Below are 20,877 nucleotides of genomic sequence, written 5' to 3'. Positions count from 1 at the left end.
CGTACACAACATGGCGGCGCAAACAGCAAGGAAGGACCACTACGTGGGAGAAACACACAGATTTCTTAGAGATGGTAATCTTTGGGGTGTATTTTCTTTAGTTATGTGAGACAAGGGAACATCTGTTTACTGTAATCTATTTGTGTTTCATTCAGTTTCGTAAGACAATATCAGTACTCGCAAAATCTGTGCTTTACACAAATTACAGGGAGTTGGACGAAAGTCTATCAACTGTTTATTTTATAACGATTTGATCATTTTATGGCTGCTCATAAATTAATGGCGAAGTTTGGTTTTCATATGTTCCTGTAGGTTTTGGAGTGTACAGTTATGGAAACAAGTTCTTCAGATATGAAGGAGAGTGGAAAAAAGGGCGGAAGCATGGTAAGAATCTAAGATATCTAATGTCGATCAGATTTGGTGCCTCTGTACAATTCTTTGTGACTCGGACTGAAATAAGGTGATTCTGGATTTCTGGAGTCTTGCGAGATCACAGAGGTTTAGATGAGATGAAGTAAGGGCTCTTGCAAACTAACACCGCTAAAAGACGTGATTTTTCGGTAGGCCTACTTGCTGACAGCGCCATTGAATCAAGACTCGATTATATGAGATGCATACATTCAGTCTGGCAAGCACCTTAAAATCACAATTTTTAGCCACATTAGTTTGCTAAAGTCCCCACCCTATCTCGTCCAGACCTGCAGCTTACATTTATGTTTGGTGGAAATGTACGTTAAGAGGTAAATATAAACTCTTTTATAGGGTTTAATGTCTTGAAAACATTAAGGTATAGTGATAAGTTTGTGGAGAGTTTGACCTTGTCTGTGTTTGTCCTCTGGTTAGTTGATTCCATGATTGATTCTAATTTTAAGTATAGGGAGCCAGCATATGTATATATATATATATATACATACACACACACAGAGTTTTTCACCTAAAGTTTGGTACCTTAATTCTTCAACCTTTTTAACCACCTCTGTGACCAATATTTTGAAATATTCTGAGAGAGATATGGGTGTGGACAAATAATTTTCACAGTTTTATGAAACTTGCATCTTAAGTGACACAAATAAATTATTTTTAGCATCCTGTTCATAATAATTGTTTGCATAAATTCCAATGGAAATAGTGCTTTAGAGGTCAAAAAGGTTGAAGATTTATAGAATGTTAAAATGTGCTTTCAGAAGCAAGTAAAGTCCTTAAAATTATACTGTTTATTCCAACCAAATATGTCCTATGAAAATGCTAAATTTTAGGTGAAATACAGTACATTCACAAATATGTGTGTGATTTTAACATATTTGTCGTGGTTTATTACACCAGGTCATGGAAAGTTCATCATGGCTGATGGAAGCTACTATGAAGGAGAGTTCAAAGAAGGTGAAATAGAAGGTTATGGGTTTCGATACTATGCTTCCAAGGGCACCTCATACACCGGACAGTTCCATCAAGGAGAACCTTGTGGTCAAGGGGTCTTCAAGTATGAGGACGGCACTGTGTATGAAGGAGAATTCAAAGACGGGAAAAGATCAGGTAAATATGAACATGCCTGGACGGGTGATAATTATCAGTTGTTTGTGTGCTGGCGATAACAGAGACTTTTAGTTAGAAGCCACACATACAAAGTTTAAAACAGGATTAGATTACGTATTTACTTAGTTACAAGTTCAACTTGTATAAAGTTCACCTTGTAATTTCTAACTAAAGATCTCTATTTCTGGATTGTCATCTGAGCTCTGAAACATTATCTCTTGCGTGTGGTGCCAGTGGATTCTAAGCTTGTGGCTACCATAAAACCAGCTTACTCTATGTCTTTAATTGAAAGGCCTTGGAAAAGAAATCTTTTATGTGAACAAGTGTTATGTCAAGACATTGTTACCTTCCACCCAAGGAAAACCATTCAGTTTTCAATGTTTCAAGAACACCAGACACCCGTCATGTGTGAGCTAAACAGGGGAGACTACTCAAATAACAAAGTAATAACACAGAGTTATCTCCTCCTTAGTGTGCCCATATCCAGAAACCATACTCTTTACAGCAGATGTGCTGCTCACTACCACCACAAGACGAGCTTGTAAAAAGCACACAAGCTTGTTTAGGCTTAGCCTCACCACTGGTGTCCTCGTGCAGAATTGTTTAATCAGCAAACATCAATAAACTTTATTACATGTTCTGGTTAGAAACATGTTGTACATACTTTTAGATAAAGAGAATGCATGTGTACAAAGTATTATTAGAACAAAGATTGAGACAGATTTTTTGTGTCCTGACATCACTTCCTGCCTCATCACCATGACCCTCATTCACCTCTAACGAAGTGTCAAGTATTTGATGTCATTGTCCACAAATGATGTCATATTCTAGTGTTTTAGTCATTTTTTATGTCCACAAACCATGGGTAAGGCAATGTGAAACACTTTGATAAGTTGTGATGAAAGTGTTTTGTTTAATTTACTTGCCCATGTTTTTAGGTTATGGGACTTTGAAGGCTCCAGGCACTTTTTCCTATGAGGGATTTTTCCATGAAAACAAACGTCACGGAGAGGGAGCCCAGACTTATACGTATGTGTTTAGGTTTCATGTGTTTGTTATTTTTTTTTGTTTCTTGTTTGTTCTTTTTTGTATTTTTTGACATGCCTCAATGTCTTGCTAAATTTTTAGCTCTGTTTTTCCAAACTGTAATCTTTGTTATAATAGAATATGAAAGCTAGGTAAATGTAACATTAAATCTGTAACTTATAAAGTGTAATTCAAGTGAAAGTATCTCATGTATCTGTAAATATTTTCATTCTTTCTTAAAAATTTGATTTGAGAGAAAAAAAAAAAACAGAAATCTGAGAAGAATTTTTTAAGATGTACTCAGAACCTCTATACTTGCAACTTTTGCATTCGCATTAAATACATTTCATTGCCCATGGGAAGTTTTGCAAGATATTGCAATCAAATTTGGCAGACAGTTTTACATGGACGTTGATCTGATTAAGCATGTTTTCTTTAAGTTTACATTTTTTAATCTGCTTTTGCAGAAATGGTGATCGTTATGATGGAGATTGGATAAATGATAAACGGCAAGGACATGGAGAGCTGCGACAAGCAGATGGGACAATATATGATGTGAGTGAAACTAACAGAGTAATAGACTGTTCAGGATGTTAGAGCAGTGTTGAAGCTACTCCACCAACTTAAATTTCAGTATTGTTCTTAAATAAATATTCAAATTTTTTTTTAATGTAGTGGTAATTTAGAGATAATTACCCATCAGTCATGGTCATCCTTCTGTCAATGGAGACAGGACATGATGAATGGACAAGGCACAATGATCCACAGCGCAGGCTGTGTCTATGTTGTGGTTTGTGTTTACAGGGTCAGTGGAGACAAGACATGATGAACGGACAGGGCACAATGATCCACAGCTCAGGCTGTGTCTATGTTATGGTTTGTGTTTACAGGGTCAGTGGAGACAAGACATGATGAATGGACAGGGCACAATGATCCACAGCTCAGGCTGTATCTATGAGGGCATGTGGTTCAATAACAGGCCTGCTTGTCTGTCGACAAAGCTGATTATTTTCCTGGATACACCAGAGATTGAGGAGGAAGGAGATTTTGTAATTCGTGTAGAATGTCACAACAACAACGGTGACCTGATTGAGGGTAAGTGTAATATGTACATTGCCGATAACCTAATATTCCAGTACTGGTTATTATCAACTGTGTGGAGTGTCACAACAACAACGGTGACCTGATTGAGGGTAAGTGTAATATGTACATTGCCGATAACCTGATATTCTAGTACTGAATATTATCAACTGTATGGAGTGTCACAACAACAACGGTGACCTGATTGAGGGTAAGTGTAATATGTACAATACCGATAAGCTGATATTCCAGTACTGGTTATTATCAACTGTGTGGAGTGTCACAACAACAACGGTGACCTGATTGAGGGTAAGTGTAATATGTACTTGTTGATAAGCTGATATTCCAGTGCTGGTTATTATCAACTGTGTGGAGTGTCACAATAACAACGGTGACCTGATTGAGGGTAAGTGTAATATGTACATTGTTGATAAGCTGATATTCCAGTGCTGGTTATTATCAACTGTGTGGAGTGTCACAATGGAGACCTGAATGAGGATAAGCGTAATATTTACACTGAGGACAACCTGCAATACTAGTACCATTATTGACTATATAGTTTCAAATAACTGATACGAGTGAAAGAGTCATGAGATTTACAGTGCATAACTCAATAGACAACAATAAAGATGACCTGATTAATGTGATGAGTGAGTGAGTGCTGGGGTTTAATGTCGTACTTCTATTTTTCAGTCATATGACGACGAAGGAATACTTAGAGTGCATGTAATATGCCTCCTTGTTGCAGGATGGATTTCCACCACTCTTTTATCTAGTTCTGCTTCTCTGAGACGCCTTACCGGAGGCAAGTAAGCCGCCCCGCCCAAGCCATTATACTAATATGGGTCAACCAGTCGTTGCACTGTCCCCATCATGCTGAAGTTTTTTTTTTTTTTAAAGTCTTATGTGTGACTCGACCAAGGATGGACCCCTCCCTAAGCGGACGTTCTACCAACTGTGCTATCAGGGGCGGTAATTAATATGATGTGATGTGATGTATTCAATCATGTGACCAGATGTTAAGCTACATGTTTTTCTCCATTACTCAACAGAGGATAGAGGGAGAGAACTGCGGTTGTCAGCCGGGTTTAAGTGGCAACCCCCGAAGGATCCTCCACCTATAAAAGAGGGAACAGCTTTATTTGATGTTATAGAGGATTTGGAAGAAAAACACATTTGCACACCATTGTGAGTTACCATTTTGGAGAATATATTTGGTGATAGTGAATATTTATACTGCCCGTGTGTATGTATAGAAGTGCCTCTTGTACAAAAAATTTTAGGTAAAACATGTATATCCAGAATGAGTTTGAGTTTGGAGTTTATATGTGCAGAATCATTTCAGCTGTTAGAGCACCAATTTGAGTGGAGTCAAAATACAGTTTTATTTCTGATCATTTTAGTGGCTATGAGGTTGTAAGTTACCCACTGACGGATCAGTTGCCAGGCATGTCTGCAGAGGCAGAGACCACCCCTGACACAACACAGGCATCTGAAACCTTACCAGAAGAGGAAAGAGAAGAGGGTAACTCATGTACATATTTTTTTCTCATGATCTTGTGCAACATTTACAACTGTTGTATTGCTAGAGTTACAACATCTGTATTGCTACATTTACCACTGCTGTATTGCTACAGGGTGCTGTAGAGTGAGGTCCAAAAGATTAACATTTATTATGATTCACATGTATTGCTTTATTTACAGCTGCTGTATTGCTACATTTACAGTTTCTGTATTGCTAAATTTACAACTGCTGTATTGGTGGCTTTACAACTGCTGTATTGCTAGAGTTACAACATCTGTATTGCTACATTTACCACTGCTGTATTGCTACGGGGTGTTGTAGAGTGAGGTGCAAAAGATTAACATTTATTATGATTCACATATATTGCTTTATTTACAGCTGCTGTATTGCTACATTTACAGTTGCTGTATTGCTACATTTACAACTGCTGTATTTCTAGAGTTACCACATCTGTATTGCTACACTTACCACTGCTACGGGGTGCTGTAGAGTGAGGTGCAAATTTATTCATGACTCACATAATCAATTTCTTTCCCATAACTTTCTCTTAGCTTTCCAGCAGATCTGTTGGGTACATCTAGTTGTACCTGACAAGATATTGATGTGGCAGCTTCCACCTGGCTCTGTCTTTTGTCTTCTACTCATAAGTGAGACTGTCGTCAGATAACTTAACTTATTAACTTATAAGGTAATTCTTAATAATGGTAATACTGTGAGCCTTCACTACAGTGTCAAAAATGATTAAATACGCTGTATATAACTGTGTTTTTCAGGTGGGACAGATGATGCAATAGCTGAAAGTGAAGATGTGAAAGAGGAGTCGATGTCCCCCAGACAAACTTCTCCTGTCACAGGTATCTCATTCTCTACGTATCTGTCATCCTAATCTTACTGGACTCGACATACTTACATACTTCTGTATTAATTTAGATCACATTGTGTTTACCAGGAGTTGATAATTTGTTCTTTTTTTATGCACGGTAATATGTACCGTGCACTATTTTAACTTTCCTCAGTTGGAATAGGCAGTACATGGGAAGGTCTGTCAACAACATGCGGATGGTCGTGGGCTTCCTGCCCTGTTTCCTACAACCATAATGCTGGCCGCCATCTTATAAAAGAAATATTCTTGAGTGTGGCGTAAAACACCAATCAAATAAATAAATAAATCAAGTGGAAGACTTGAATTCAGTTTTGTAAAATTTGAGCGGAAGGATTTGAAAATGGATGAAGAGGAGAATTTAATTTCAGGATCAAGGAGTTGCACACACATTGAGAGTGACTTGTGACCATTGCATATCCATTAACCTCACTCTTTTTGTGACAGTATGTGTATAGCATGTGACGAAGATTGTCATTTTCATGCCTGAAGTGGATGGTTTACTCCTCACGCTCTGGTTTCCTTAACTGACCCGTGGCCGTCATCGCATGAGTTAAATCTTCTTGATTGGTTGGTTAAATTACATGAATATTTTCACATTGATCTGTACAGTACTACCACTTACCAGGTTAACATTTCCCGAGGATCCATCATGGAGCATTTGACTTGCACTGGCGCATGTAAAAAATGGTCTGTCAGCCAGTTTCATATAAGTCAGCCTGGCTATAGCACCAGCCTGTTGTGGACCTATTCATATGCTAATTAATTGATCCATGTTCTGGCTCAGGCCAGTACAGCTCACACTTAAACTCTCTACTCACATATAAACAGTGCGTTGGCGTGAAACTCTGCATGTTCTGGCTCAGGCCAGTACAGCTCACACTTGAACTCTCTACTCACATATAAACAGTGTGTTGGCGTGAAACTCTGCATGTTCTGGCTCAGGCCAGTACAGCTCACACTTAAACTCTCTACTCACATATAAACAGTGTGTTGGCGTGAAACTCTGCATGGTGTGGCTGGGACAGAACTGTTATACATTTCACACTTTCTGCACTTTTGTAGGCCTTATTTTAATTTATTTAACGGGCACATTATTGGAAAAAAAAAAAAAACGAAAGAAAGCAACGGTCAAAGCATACAATTACATTAATTTTTTACAAATTATGTTTATGTGTAAATATTTACAAATGTATAGTTCAAATAATTTCACAGGTTTCTGCTCATTCTTTCCGCTCTGACCAAATTTCGTTATGGTCCGTGCTCTATTTATTGAAGGGGTCAATGCACACTGTCCTCCCTGCGATCAAATCTAGCTAACGATCAAAGCGTCTGGCACTTCATACTTCTACTTCACTCAACAGTTAGCGGAGGATCTGATTGGAATGTTGGTAAGTGGTAGTACTGTATCTGTCTTTATGATGTGCAGATCTTTGTGTCTCTTACAAAGATCGGAGGTTCAAAATGGACGGGCAGCCCTGTGTTCTATGGTACCCAGAAAATTGACAACCATCGAATAAGTGAAAAATTCTTTACTAAATAAGAAAATTGACATGTATAATGTTTGTTTTTCTGTTATGACTGTCTGGAATTAGCCGAGGAATCCACCGAGACCCTTACAGGTGATGGTACAACAACAGCAGCAGACACAGAAGAGTTCAAAGCCAGTGTGGGCACTCCACTCCCACCCCCTGTGACCAATAAGAGGACAGAGGCAGGAAGATGTGTCTGGGAAAACCTTCGTTTAGCCCCACCTCCTCCCATGTACCGGCCGTTTGTTATGTTAGATGAGGCAGGGAGGAAGAGCAAAACAAAAGTCAACCCTGAGAAAATGACAGACAAGAAGCCTTCTGAAACAAGTCAGTGTATGCATGTACATAAACAGCGAGTACTGGCTGTATTGTTGTATTGTTGTTGTACTGTCTGAGAGGCAAGCAGTGGCAATGTGTGATCTAACATCACAATGTATGGAGATCCAGCAAATGCTACTTATACTTCAACTGTTTGTGATGGTAAAAATGAAGTGGCAGGCTTCAATCTTTTTTGTGCAAGAACTACTTCTGCTGTCAGTTCTCATAAGAATGTTTACCAGGTACCTACTGAAGGGTGGGGGTTTTCTCGGGACACTACACTCATAATATCAGTGGCCTATCTCATCATTCCTTACTCCATCGCTCACTTCATATTGTTCCATTCTCTGTTATAGGTCAACTTGGGGAATTCCCCATGACATGAATCTTTAAAAGTTGCGTCAACCAGTAAAACACGGCTACATATAAGCTATCATACAAAGTATAAGTGAAATATTCTTGAGTAAAACACCAGTTAAATAAATAAATTACCCATCACACCCATGGTTGATTGGCTGTTGTGGTTGTTTTGACTTTGAGTCTATGGACTGATTCTCCACTGCCAGTCGGCGAACACAAAAGGTTATCTTTTTTTCAAATTCACTGTATTTGCCTGATCAGCCATCCGAAAAACTTACAGTTCAGTTCAGTATTTCAGTGTTGACATTTCTTTATTAATATCCTTGATAATTCATTTTGTTCTCTGTGCTCACAATCAGGAGTCAGTCAGCTTTCACTTGGATCATATGGTGTAAACTGTCCAATAATATTTTGTGTAGGGATTTTCCCTGTCTCCCAGGCAATTCTGCCATTTGATTGGCACTCTGATAACTGGGTTACGAAGCTGCTTTAATGGAGAATAGATCTATATCTATCAGTGTGTGATGGAGTAAAGAATGATGACATAGACCACTGATATTATGAGTGTGCTCCTGTTCCTGTTTCTGGTTTCCTCTTACTCTGGTTTCCTCTTACTCTGGTTTCCTCTTAGCACAATAGTTTCCTCTGAACATTCTTGTTTCCTCTATTCACTCTGGTTTACTCTGGATACCCTTCCTCACAGTTTTCTTTTGTGCACTGTGCTTTTTTTCTGGGCATACAGGTTAGCTCCACCCACTATCTGGATTGCTTTGGTGTTAGTGGTAAATTCTCAAGAACATTGTTAAAAACCAGTCCAGTCAAAACATTATATAAATAATGTGTGTTATATTGTCAGTGGGCGTATCTCCTAACAGCTCATGCAGGTATGGTATACGACCAGCACCAATATGAAGTTGTACAATGATGTCCTTCTTTCAAAACATTTAATAAGTTTTGATATTGCATGACTGTACAGATAGAGGTTACAGAAATTGTTGGTTTATCTGTTTTTTCCTGGTGATTGTAGGTGTGGATGACAAGGGTAAAGCTAAGAAGACAGCAGATACACCTCAATACCCTCGAGCAGGTCAGTACTGTACATATATCATGATACAACCGATAGACATAACTGTGCTCTCCACCCATAGACATATCTGTGATGCACATACCTGTGTTGCTCTCCACCCATAGACATAACTGTCATACACATACCTGTGGTGCTGTCCACCCATAGGTGTAACTGTGATACACATACATGTGGTGCTGTCCACCCATAGACATAACTGTGACACACATACCTGTGGTGCTGTCCACCCATAGATGTAACTGTGATACACATATCTGTGGTTTTGTCCACCCATAGACATAACTGTGATACACATACCTGTGGTGCTGTCCACCCATAGATGTAACTGTAATTCACATACCTGTCAAGCTGTCCACCCATAGACATAACTGTGACACACATACCTGTGGTGCTGTCCACCCATAGACATAACTGTGATACTCATACCTGTGGTGCTGTCCACCCATAGACATAACTGTGATACACATACCTGTGGTGCTCTCCACCCATAGACATAACTGTGACACACATACCTGTGGTGTTGTCCACCCATAGACATAACTGTGATACACATACCTGTGGTACTCTCCACCCATAGATGTAACTGTGATACACATACCTGTGGTGCTGTCCACCCATAGACATAACTGTGATACACATACCTGTGGTACTCTCCACCCATAGATGTAACTGTGATACACATACCTGTGGTGCTGTCCACCCATAGACATAACTGTGATACACATACCTGTGGTGCTGTCCACCCATAGATGTAACTGTAATTCACATACCTGTCAAGCTGTCCACCCATAGACTTTACTGTGATACACATACCTGTGGTGCTCTCCACCCATTGATGTAACTGTGACACACATACCTGTGGTGCTGTCCACCCATAGATGTAACTGTAATTCACATACCTGTCAAGCTCTCCACCCATAGACATAACTGTGATAAACATGCCTGTGGTGCTCTCCATCCATAGATGTAAGTGTGGCACACATACCTGCGGTGTTGTCCACCCATAGGCATATCTGTTATACACATACCTGTGGTGCTGTCCACCCATAGACATAACTGTGATTCACATACCTGTGGTGCTGTCCACCCATAGACATAACTGTGATTCACATACCTGTCATGCTGTCCACCCATAGACATAACTGTGATACACATACCTGTGGTGCTCTCCACCCATAGGTGTAACTGTGATTCACATACCTGTCATGCTGTCCACTCATACACATAACTGTGATACTCATACCTGTGGTGCTGTCCACCCATAGATGTAACTGTGATACACATACCTGTGGTGCTCTCCACCCATAGACATATCTGTGATACACATACCTGTGTTGCTCTCCACCCATAGACATAACTGTGATACACATACCTGTGGTGCTGTCCACCCATAGGTGTAACTGTGATACACATACCTGTGGTGCTGTCCACCCGTAGACATAACTGTGACACACATACCTGTGGTGCTGTCCACCCATAGATGTAACTGTGATACACATATCTGTGGTTCTGTCCACCCATAGACATAACTGTGATACACATACCTGTGGTGCTGTCCACCCATAGACATAACTGTGATACACATACCTGTGGTGCTGTCCACCCATAGACATAACTGTGACACACATACCTGTGGTGCTGTCCACCCATAGATGTAACTGTGACACACATACCTGTGGTGTTGTCCACCCATAGACATAACTGTGATACTCATACCTGTGGTGCTCTCCACCCATAGATGTAACTGTGATACACATACCTGTGGTGCTGTCCACCCATAGACATAACTGTGATACACATACCTGTGGTACTCTCCACCCATAGATGTAACTGTGATACACATACCTGTGGTGCTGTCCACCCATAGACATAACTGTGATACACATACCTGTGGTGCTGTCCACCCATAGATGTAACTGTAATTCACATACCTGTGGTGCTGTCCACCCATAGGTGTAACTGTAATTCACATACCTGTCAAGCTGTCCACCCATAGACATAACTGTGATACTCATACCTGTGGTGCTCTCCACCCATAGATGTAACTGTGATACACATACCTGTGGTGCTGTCCACCCATAGACATAACTGTGATACACATACCTGTGGTACTCTCCACCCATAGATGTAACTGTGATACACATACCTGTGGTGCTCTCCACCCATTGATGTAACTGTGACACACATACCTGTGGTGCTGTCCACCCATAGATGTAACTGTAATTCACATACCTGTCAAGCTGTCCACCCATAGATGTAACTGTAATTCACATACCTGTGGTGCTCTCCATCCATAGATGTAAGTGTGACACACATACCTGTGGTGTTGTCCACCCATAGGCATATCTGTGATACACATACCTGTGGTGCTGTCCACCCATAGACATAACTGTGATTCACATACCTGTCATGCTCTCCACCCATAGGTGTAACTGTGATACACATACCTGTCATGCTGTCCACTAATAGACATAACTGTGATACACATACCTGTGGTACTCTCCACCCATAGATGTAACTGTGATACACATACCTGTGGTACTCTCCACCCATAGATGTAACTGTGATACACATATCTGTGGTGCTGTCCACCCATAGATATAACTGTGATACACATACCTGTGGTACTCTCCACCCATAGATATAAGTGTGACACACATACCTGTGGTGTTGTCCACCCATAGACATAACTGTGATACACATACCTGTGGTGCTGTCCACCCATAGACATAACTGTGAGTCACATACCTGTCATGCTGTCCACCCATAGACGTTACTGTGATAAACATACCTGTGGTGCTCTCCACCCATAGATGTAAGTGTGACACACATACCTGTGGTGCTCTCCACCCATAGACATAACTGTGATACACATACCTGTGGTACTCTCCACCCATAGATGTAACTGTGATACACATACCTGTGGTGCTGTCCACCCATAGACATAACTGTGATACACATACCTGTGGTACTCTCCACCCATAGATGTAACTGTGATACGCATACCTGTGGTGCTCTCCACCCATAGATGTAACTGTAATTCACATACCTGTCAAGCTGTCCACCCATAGACTTTACTGTGATAAACATACCTGTGGTGCTCTCCACCCATAGATGTAAGTGTGATACACATGCATGTGGTGCTCTCCACCGATAGATGTAACTGTGATACACATACCTGTGGTGTTGTCCACCCATAGATGTAACTGTGATACGCATACCTGTGGTGTTGTCCACCCATAGATGTAACTGTGATAAACATACCTGTGGTGCTGTCCACCCATAGACCTCATCCTCTTTGTACAACTAAAAAAATCTGCACCCCAACATCAAAAGCCAGCCTAATAACTGAGTAAATCATACACAGATTTTTTTATCTTTGCTGATTTGGAATCGCTTCATCTCCTGAAACAGTGACACATATCCTGACACTGAAATTCAAGAGTTATCACAGTAGAATTCTGCCAGATATTGATTTATCTAACAGTATTACAACTCTTGGTTCACAGGAGAATATGTGATTATGGTTCATGATGTGACAAACCCACCATTCATGGGAGAGACCTTGGAACCAGGATTTGCTCTCTTGACGATAAAACAGAAAAAGAAGCCTCTACAGAGACGTGAGAGCCGGGCCAGGTGAGTGTGTCTGTTAGGTATCAACATTAGTGGGCTGGGGACCTAGCAATTGTTAGATATCATCAGTGGATTAGTTGTGGTCTGGGGACCTAGCAATTGTTAGATATCATCAGTGGATGAGTTGTGGTCTGGAGACCTAGCAATTGTTAGATATCATCAGTGGATGAGTTGTGGTCTGGGAACCTAGCAATTGTTAGATATCATCAGGGGATGAGTTGTGGACTGGGAACTTAGCAATTGTTAGATATCATCAGGGGATGAGTTGTGGACTGGGAACCTAGCAATTGTTAGATATCATCAGTGGATGAGTTGTGGTCTGGAGACCTAGCAATTGTTAGATATCATCAGTGGATGAGCTGTGGTCTGGGAACCTAGCAATTGTTAGATATCATCAGGGGATGAGTTGTGGACTGGGAACTTAGCAATTGTTAGATATCATCAGGGGATGAGTTGTGGACTGGGAACCTAGCAATTGTTAGATATCATCAGGGGATGAGTTATGGAATTGTTAGATATCATCAGGGGATGAGTTGTGGACTGGGAACCTAGCAATTGTTAGATATCATCAGGGAATGAGTTGTGGTCTGGGAACCTAGCAATTGTTAGATATCATCACGAGATGAGTTGTGGTCTGGGAACCTAGCAATTGTTAGATATCATCAGGGAATGAGAGGTGTTCTGGAGACCTAGGAATTGTTAGATATCATCAGTGGGTGTGTCGTGATCTGGGGACAGGAGAGTTTTTGGGTATCATCAGTGGAGGAGGTGTGGTCTGGGAACAGGGGGTCTTAAGATATGATCAGTGGAGGAGGTGTGATCTGGGGACAGCGGGGTCATAAGATATCATCATCAGAGGACGTGTGAGCTGGGAACAGTGGGGGCCGTTAGATCATAAGTAGAGGAGGTTTGAGCTGGGGACAGGGGGGCTGTTGCGTATTATCAGCAGAGGAGGTGTGGTCTGGGGACAGGGGAGCAGTTAGATATTATCAGTGGAGGCGGTGTTGTCTGGGGACAGGGGAGCAGTTAGATATTATCAGCAGAGGAGGTGTGGTCTGGGGACAGGGGAGCAGTTAGATATTATCAGCAGAGGAGGTGTGAGTTGGGGACAGGCGAGTTTGTTAGATATTATCAGTGGAGGAGATGGGGTCAGGGAACTGGGTGTTTAAGACATTAGTAAGGCAGAAGTTTTGAGTGTGCAGCAGTGTATATACACAGAACAAGGCATGTGGCTGAGAAACCAAAGTATCAACTGATTTAAACCTATCCAACTATCATAATGTGATGAGTTAATTGTGTTTGATTTTGAAAGGTTACTATGCTATAACATATGGCTCATTTGCTGGTTTACACCTGTGTACTGCTGTCACTGATCATTTCACAGACATACAGTACATGTACAAAGTATGCATTACTGGGTGAAACATTTTTTATGATTTATTTGATTTATGCACATAAAAACATTTGGTTTTATTTGATCTTGATGGTGTTTTAGTTTCAGCTTAAGTCAGGCATCTTTTGGACTCTCCTGACTTGGTTAGTAGGCCTGGGTTTGTTGTGTGACAGTTTTTTTGGTGGGAAATACCCGAACATTCACCTGTGTACCATCAGTGTCACATGATGTGTGTGTTGCCTTCACTACGAGTACTCAGCTGTTCATATCACCACATAAATTTGCAGTATATTCTGTGTCACATTTTGAGTGTGCCTTGGGTCACATTTTGAGTGTGCGTTGGGTCACATTTTGAGTGTGCCTTGGGTCATATGTACATGTTTGACTTGCAGTGTTTATCTCCGCGATTGTCTGATACATGTGACATATACTGAACCCACATGTAGCTAGTATCACACGACCAGTTTAAGTACTATTTTCTTGTAGTTATGGCTATGTATGCCTTATACACATAAATACATGTAAAGAATGTGATGCATTCAAGTGCTGAGCTTTATACACATGCACATATGCCTCCATGGCCCACAAGCCTCTCTCCATGTGTGGGAACCCTGTGAGTTCAAGTCCAGCTTAAGCTGACTTTCTCCTCGGTTGAACAAATGTGTGGGAAGGTCTGTGGTACAACCAGGTTTCTTCCGGGCTCTGCCCAATTTCCTCCAACCATAATGTTGGCCACAGTTCAATTTATCTCTGAAATATTCTTAAGTGTGGCATTTCCCCTCAGTGAATATTTCTTCTTGTTTCATTTGTGATGTTTGAACTTTCTGAAGAATGCAATTTTTTCCCCTGTTACTGTTGGCTTTTCTGCGTGTTGAAAAACAGTTTTCTCTTCACAGCACTCATTCAGTTGAATCTGAACCTGTGGACACACTTATGGAGGGTCAGCAAATATGTTATTATTTTACAGTGCTCAAGTAGCTGCTTCTGTTTAGACAGCTTTCAGTTACAGCATGTGATGCCTTTTTTTTGATCAAAGCATGAGTTCCCACCTTCTCACCTTTTGGTTTGGTTAGGTTTGGTTTGCTGCATTTTGCATTTTTCTGATGGAGGATGGAGAATCTCTACTTGTAGGCATGTGTAACATATGTAGGACCAGATGCAGCTTCTTAATTTTGGTGACATTTTGAGTCCCATAATTTGGACGAAAACCAAGCAGTAGTTAAAATACATATCTTGTCAAGCTTATGCACATGTGACTAAGTATGCAACTGGATAATAAACAGATGCATATTGATTCATTTAAAAGTAATATTAAATCGCATAATTTCAAATAAATCAAAATGAATACAATTTTTTGTTGTTTTATCTCACCTGTAATAATTTAGGCTTTTTCGACCACAATTAACTGCATGTGAGTTTGATATATACTGTTTCTTCATAAACTCTAAAACTTGACCATTCTGCATGAACAAAGCAACAGTTTATCTTTGAATCTGATCTAAATAAACATCTGTGTGACTGATGTCCATAGCTGTAAGGTTTGTTGATCACACAGAAGTAGCTTGACATGTACATCAGCTCTTCGGGTTGAACTTTAAAGATTGATCATCATACTGTTCTGTCTGTAGCAGTAGCTGGTTATTCGTGCGTAGTCATATAGCTTGCAAGGTTTCACTGACCTACCATTCTTAAATGCCAGTAGCTGAGATGGTGTAGTCAACCATATTTATATGGAACTACATGTAGATGGTAAGTTTGATATACTTTTTTCTTTATTTTGTTTATCTCATTGTTGTTATGCAAAGAACTTCTCACTTATACTGTGGCAGTCAGGTTTATGGGCGGAGGTAACTGGAGTGCCTGGGATAAACCATTAACCCTTGACAAGTTTCTGACAAACCCAAGAGTACAAATTTGCTCGCCATATATGGCCACACAAATGCCACTCACTGCTTACTGTCAGCAAAACCACAAAACAATGACAGTGAGGGCATGAAAAAATTCCCTGTCCAAGGTCGGGATTGAACCAGCATCTACTTGTCCTTGCAACTGTCAGACAATCATATAGCCCACATTAACACAGCCTACTGTTGTATATATTTTACTCCTTCACATTTGATCTGTAGTACATATAGTACTTTGATCATGGGTATCAAGGGATAAATGTAGTGGGATATTGGAATATTTAATGTGTTCAGATTTGAGTTAATAATTAGTTTCTTAGCAGTATTAGTATCATGTTGACTTTAGCCATGCTTAAATCTCAGATGAGGCATTGTTGGCTCAGTTGTTTAATGGATCACTCTCACTGTAGATGACCACTGATCTTGTGTTGGAATCCAGCTCTCTTGAGTTTTTCTGTTTCTCTATATGTCAGCAACCTGACAAAGCATAATAGGTTTCTCCGAGTTGTTGTAAAACCTTACCGGCATCTGCAGTATAAGTGAAACTGAATAAATTAATATGTACTGTGCAGTAAATCAGCAAATATTAGCAAATTGCTTGATGTACCATGGAGTACATGTATTTGAAATGGATCATACATGTACTCTGTGAGAAGTTGTGATTATGGCTTATGAACAGAGCATTACCCAAATATCCCCTGGAAATTCTCTGGTAGCACTGTTGTTATCATACATATACATACAAGCCTATACAGTTGTGCACATGTACAATTTGCTTCACTTTTTGTTCTGTCAAAGAACTTGATGGTGCTTTTAAGTTACAGCAAAAGCTTTTGTGCATTTTGTGTTTCGTTAGTTCAGCCATTTATAAGTTTTACTATAAAATGTGTTTCTGTCATTGTTCATTGTTATGTGTTGTTCCCAACAGGGGAGGCAAATCAAAGTCATAACTGACTAGGGAATTCATGGTAAACTTGACTACGAATTTATCAGCTCTCAAGCTCTGGCTTTGCTTTAGTTCAGATTAGTAGGCCTAAATGTATCCATGTAGGTGCATGCTTGCAATAATTTTTTTCAACATGCTTTTTGTCTATTGCTTTTACTGACTGATAGTTGAGTGCTGTGTGAACGTCCTGTGTATTATACAAACATAGGAGTTAATTAACACTATAGTCCAGGACCCACTTTCACAGAACTTTGTAGGCCATATTTCTCATAACTTTTTCTCGTAAAACACGTTGTCTTGGTTATAGTGTGATAAGGCAGTGTCATTTGTGAGAAAAGTTACGAAAAACTGATTTACAAAAGTTTTGTGAAAGTGGGACCAGAAAATTTGTCGCTTATTGGATATTTGATACCAGCTTAAAGTGTTATAGTGAAAGAAAACAGTACATGAAGAATGCATCAAGGAAATAACTGCAGAAATCTGTACACCCAAAACTACCACTTTTTTACAATTTATAGTCAAGAAAAATAAAAAAGATTACTTAGTTTCTCATATAGTTGATGCTGCCTACATGTATGTTCATGTTTTTGATTTCTTTCACTACAAACGTATTTCAGATGAGATATATACCTGTGTATACATGCTTTAAGCTGCATCATGTCTTCAGTACTGCTGATTATTAATTTAATTCTGTATTAACGAGGATTCCCCATGGCCAGTGACTAAGGGGGTCTTCTCCAACATTGCTCGTAATGTAGAAATAGGGCACTAATACTGTCTTTATAATCTCCCAGTGACAGGACAAGTGCATCCTGAGCCAAGCAGGCCAGTAACCTATTTATTATACACCAACTTAAAACTTGGAAGTAAAAATAAAAGTTAAAAACATCATAATTTGTAAGTACTTTATTTTGGCAAATTCCCAGATGTCCGAACTGTGACTACCACATCTTAAGACATCGTTAGCTTTCATCCCATTCCATGATGAAATAATTGATGCCATAACATCACAGAGAGTATGCCCTACATATGTAATTATGTTACGTCTTGTCATGATGTTGCAAGTGTCTCATATGAGATGATGTCACGAACTCACTTGTGATGGCAGATTTGTCATGTCAGGATGTTTAAGGTTTTAACACTGCCGAAGTTGTGTTTGTTGTGTAACCCAATACGGCTGAACCTTGTTTTGTGCAGTCAAATCTCAAGAATGCGCAGCATCGTATCAGGTTACACAACAAACACCAAAATGAAAGTGTAGAAGTCTATTCTACCCCCAAAAATGAAGAAAATGTGTCAAAAACTGCATATTTCATGCTGCCATTCTGTTTTACTCCCTCCACTGAGGTCATGCATTTTTGACCTATCAAGCATAGACCCTAGCAGTTGACCTAAATACAACAAAGCTACTTCTTGTATGACTTCTTATTGTTGCGTGATGTCGAAATGTAAACGTTTACTGTACATGTATTATGATGTCATACCACTGAGCTCAGATTGGAACGTCTTGAAACAAAATGTTTCTTTTTCAGTGTCATGGCATCTGGGTGTAAAATATAAAAAATGTAAAAACATAAACGATACCTATAAAGTGTGTAAAATAACACTTTATTAACACTGAAGTTAATGAAGTTAACACAAAGAATTTCCAGTTGTTAACCTTTATATAAATCACAAAGCAAATCTAACAATTACATGTAAAGAAGCTCAAATTCATTTATTTTAAAATTAACACTATGAAATGACATTACTTGAGGAGGTAAACGTTTTGGCCGGTGTCTTGAGTGACACACTTGATGTTGTTTGATAGGTCATCTCACATTTAAAGTGTATATTTGCACACAGCCCGCAACTAACACCAGTGTAGCATGACAGTCACACAAGCACTGTAACATGATGCTTTTGAAGAACTTTCCCTCTCTCACAGACTAACATTAGAATAATTACCGTTGTACGGGATCTTTTATGAATTTCTCATCTATTATAAATGCTAGTGTAAAACAGGGAAAACAAATCATTCATCTATTTGTGTTTATTGTTCCCATTTGTTTCATCTTTGAAAGTCAAACTTGTGTGCCCATGATCATAAAACATAATTAGCACTTATTCTGCATATAAGGTGACATGAAATTTGGAGCCCGCATCTTTTGTAATAACCAGAGTTAATATCCATGGTACATGTATATACTGCTGTCTAACAATTAAAACTGGTTATTATTGTTCCACAGGTGGGACACACAGCAACATATCGCACAGTCCACAGCAGGCTATGAGCGATCCTGACCTATGAAACTCATCAGTACACATGGAAGATCCAGATGATGTGTAACCGGAATAACACTTTTCCTGCTGGGAAATTTTCAAGGAAAGCTTTCATCACATGCAATCTTCAGGGACAGTCTGCCGAGTATTGCCACTTCTTCAAATGCACTCTCTCCAGAAAGGTTTTGTCCAATAAAATCTTTTTGTCCATAAAAGATACTAACCAATGAAATTAGCCGAGACCTTATCTTCAAGGGCTGATCCTAACCATGTCGACTTCATGCAGCTTTTAACAGTTTTCAGTCATGTTTTCTGGTACATGTGTATTACCAGGTAACAAAAATACTGATGTTTATTTAATTTATTTATGTGACGCTGTTCCTTGAAGCTGTTGAGCGCTCAGTTGATTGTAACTACATGTACCACAGAATCCTACGTATGTACTGGTCATGTGTGACACTGTGATATTTACACTCAGCCTTAGCCTCGTGTATAAATTGCTTTGTTGATCGAGGCCCATGTTACAAAAGTTAAGTATTAAATGACTGTTTGAAGAAATCGTCCTCGTCCTGTGATAAAACTTGTAGAGTCTATTCACAGCACTGTTGTTTCTGTTTGTATTAATACTATATCTAAGTAGTAATACATTTACAGATGTTATCTAAAAAACTTCATTCATTCATTGTATTTTGTATTTCTTATGTACATACACCTGACTAGTGACTGTCAAAAATCTGGAACCAGTAGAACAACTTTGGCAAGTTAGTGATAACCTTTCCCCACATGTGACATACAGATACACTCTACACACCGTAGTGGTGAGAGACAAGTGGTCTTTAATGAACATCAAACTGCTCAAATATGGCTGCTTATTGAACAGGGAGGGCAGGGAGTATACAAATCACCATGTGGGTCCTCGCCCTGGTTGACCGCAGCCCACTCCCTGGTTTTCAGGTTTATGGGTGGAAGACACTGGGGGTAAAAAGCCTAACCTTTGGCAGGTTACCGACACACTTTTGCAGGGTGTGACAAACTTACTTGCACTGCATATCAGTGGACGACAGGTTATCTTCAAAGAATGTTATTGCGTGAATATTATGGAAACTACCCCCCCCCCCCCCCTCCCAATGGGATCTAAAAATCCAAAAGTGGAATAAAAAACAAAACTGAAACTTCGTCACTTGACTTTGTCTGATTTTTGGGGTTTTATTTTATGAATTTCCAGGTTTTTAAGGTTATCTGATCATACAAAGATGACTTTGACAGGAAAACTTTACTGGGACATTCCGTATTTTCCACAAATCGCATGTTTTTTAAGTTTTATTTTTATACCCTATTAAAAATAATTTATTGTGCTCATAAAACAACTTAAATTGGTTTGTTCTTACCCGATGT

General features: G+C 39.6%; 1 protein-coding gene across 3 annotated transcripts; it reads left to right on the top strand.

Annotated features, from left to right (window-relative positions):
• The first annotated feature begins 7 nt into the window (after positions 1-7).
• On the top strand, positions 8-20,755 carry LOC135465642 (MORN repeat-containing protein 1-like). 3 transcript variants are annotated; one of them, XM_064742925.1, is made up of 14 exons: positions 8-74; positions 313-384; positions 1,324-1,533; positions 2,472-2,562; positions 3,027-3,114; positions 3,450-3,654; positions 4,692-4,827; positions 5,043-5,164; positions 5,938-6,018; positions 7,640-7,903; positions 9,282-9,341; positions 12,851-12,980; positions 15,267-15,310; positions 19,449-20,753. In XM_064742925.1, exons 1-14 carry the CDS (start codon positions 11-13, stop codon positions 19,508-19,510), a joined length of 1,629 nt encoding a protein of 542 aa, XP_064598995.1. In that variant the 5' UTR covers positions 8-10; the 3' UTR covers positions 19,511-20,753. The 3 variants fall into 3 exon arrangements, with proteins under 3 accessions (XP_064598995.1, XP_064598997.1, XP_064598994.1); XM_064742924.1 differs by lacking the exon at positions 15,267-15,310 and adding an exon at positions 17,203-17,242 and having other exon boundaries at positions 11-74; positions 19,449-20,755; XM_064742927.1 differs by lacking the exon at positions 15,267-15,310 and having other exon boundaries at positions 19,449-20,754.
• Positions 20,756-20,877: the final 122 nt, after the last annotated feature.

The sequence above is a fragment of the Liolophura sinensis genome, chromosome 5, assembly GCF_032854445.1.
Source record: "Liolophura sinensis isolate JHLJ2023 chromosome 5, CUHK_Ljap_v2, whole genome shotgun sequence".
NCBI classification, from domain to species: domain Eukaryota; kingdom Metazoa; phylum Mollusca; class Polyplacophora; order Chitonida; family Chitonidae; genus Liolophura; species Liolophura sinensis.
The sequence above is the reverse complement of the archived record's forward strand: the minus strand, read 5'-3'. Positions and strand labels throughout refer to the sequence as shown.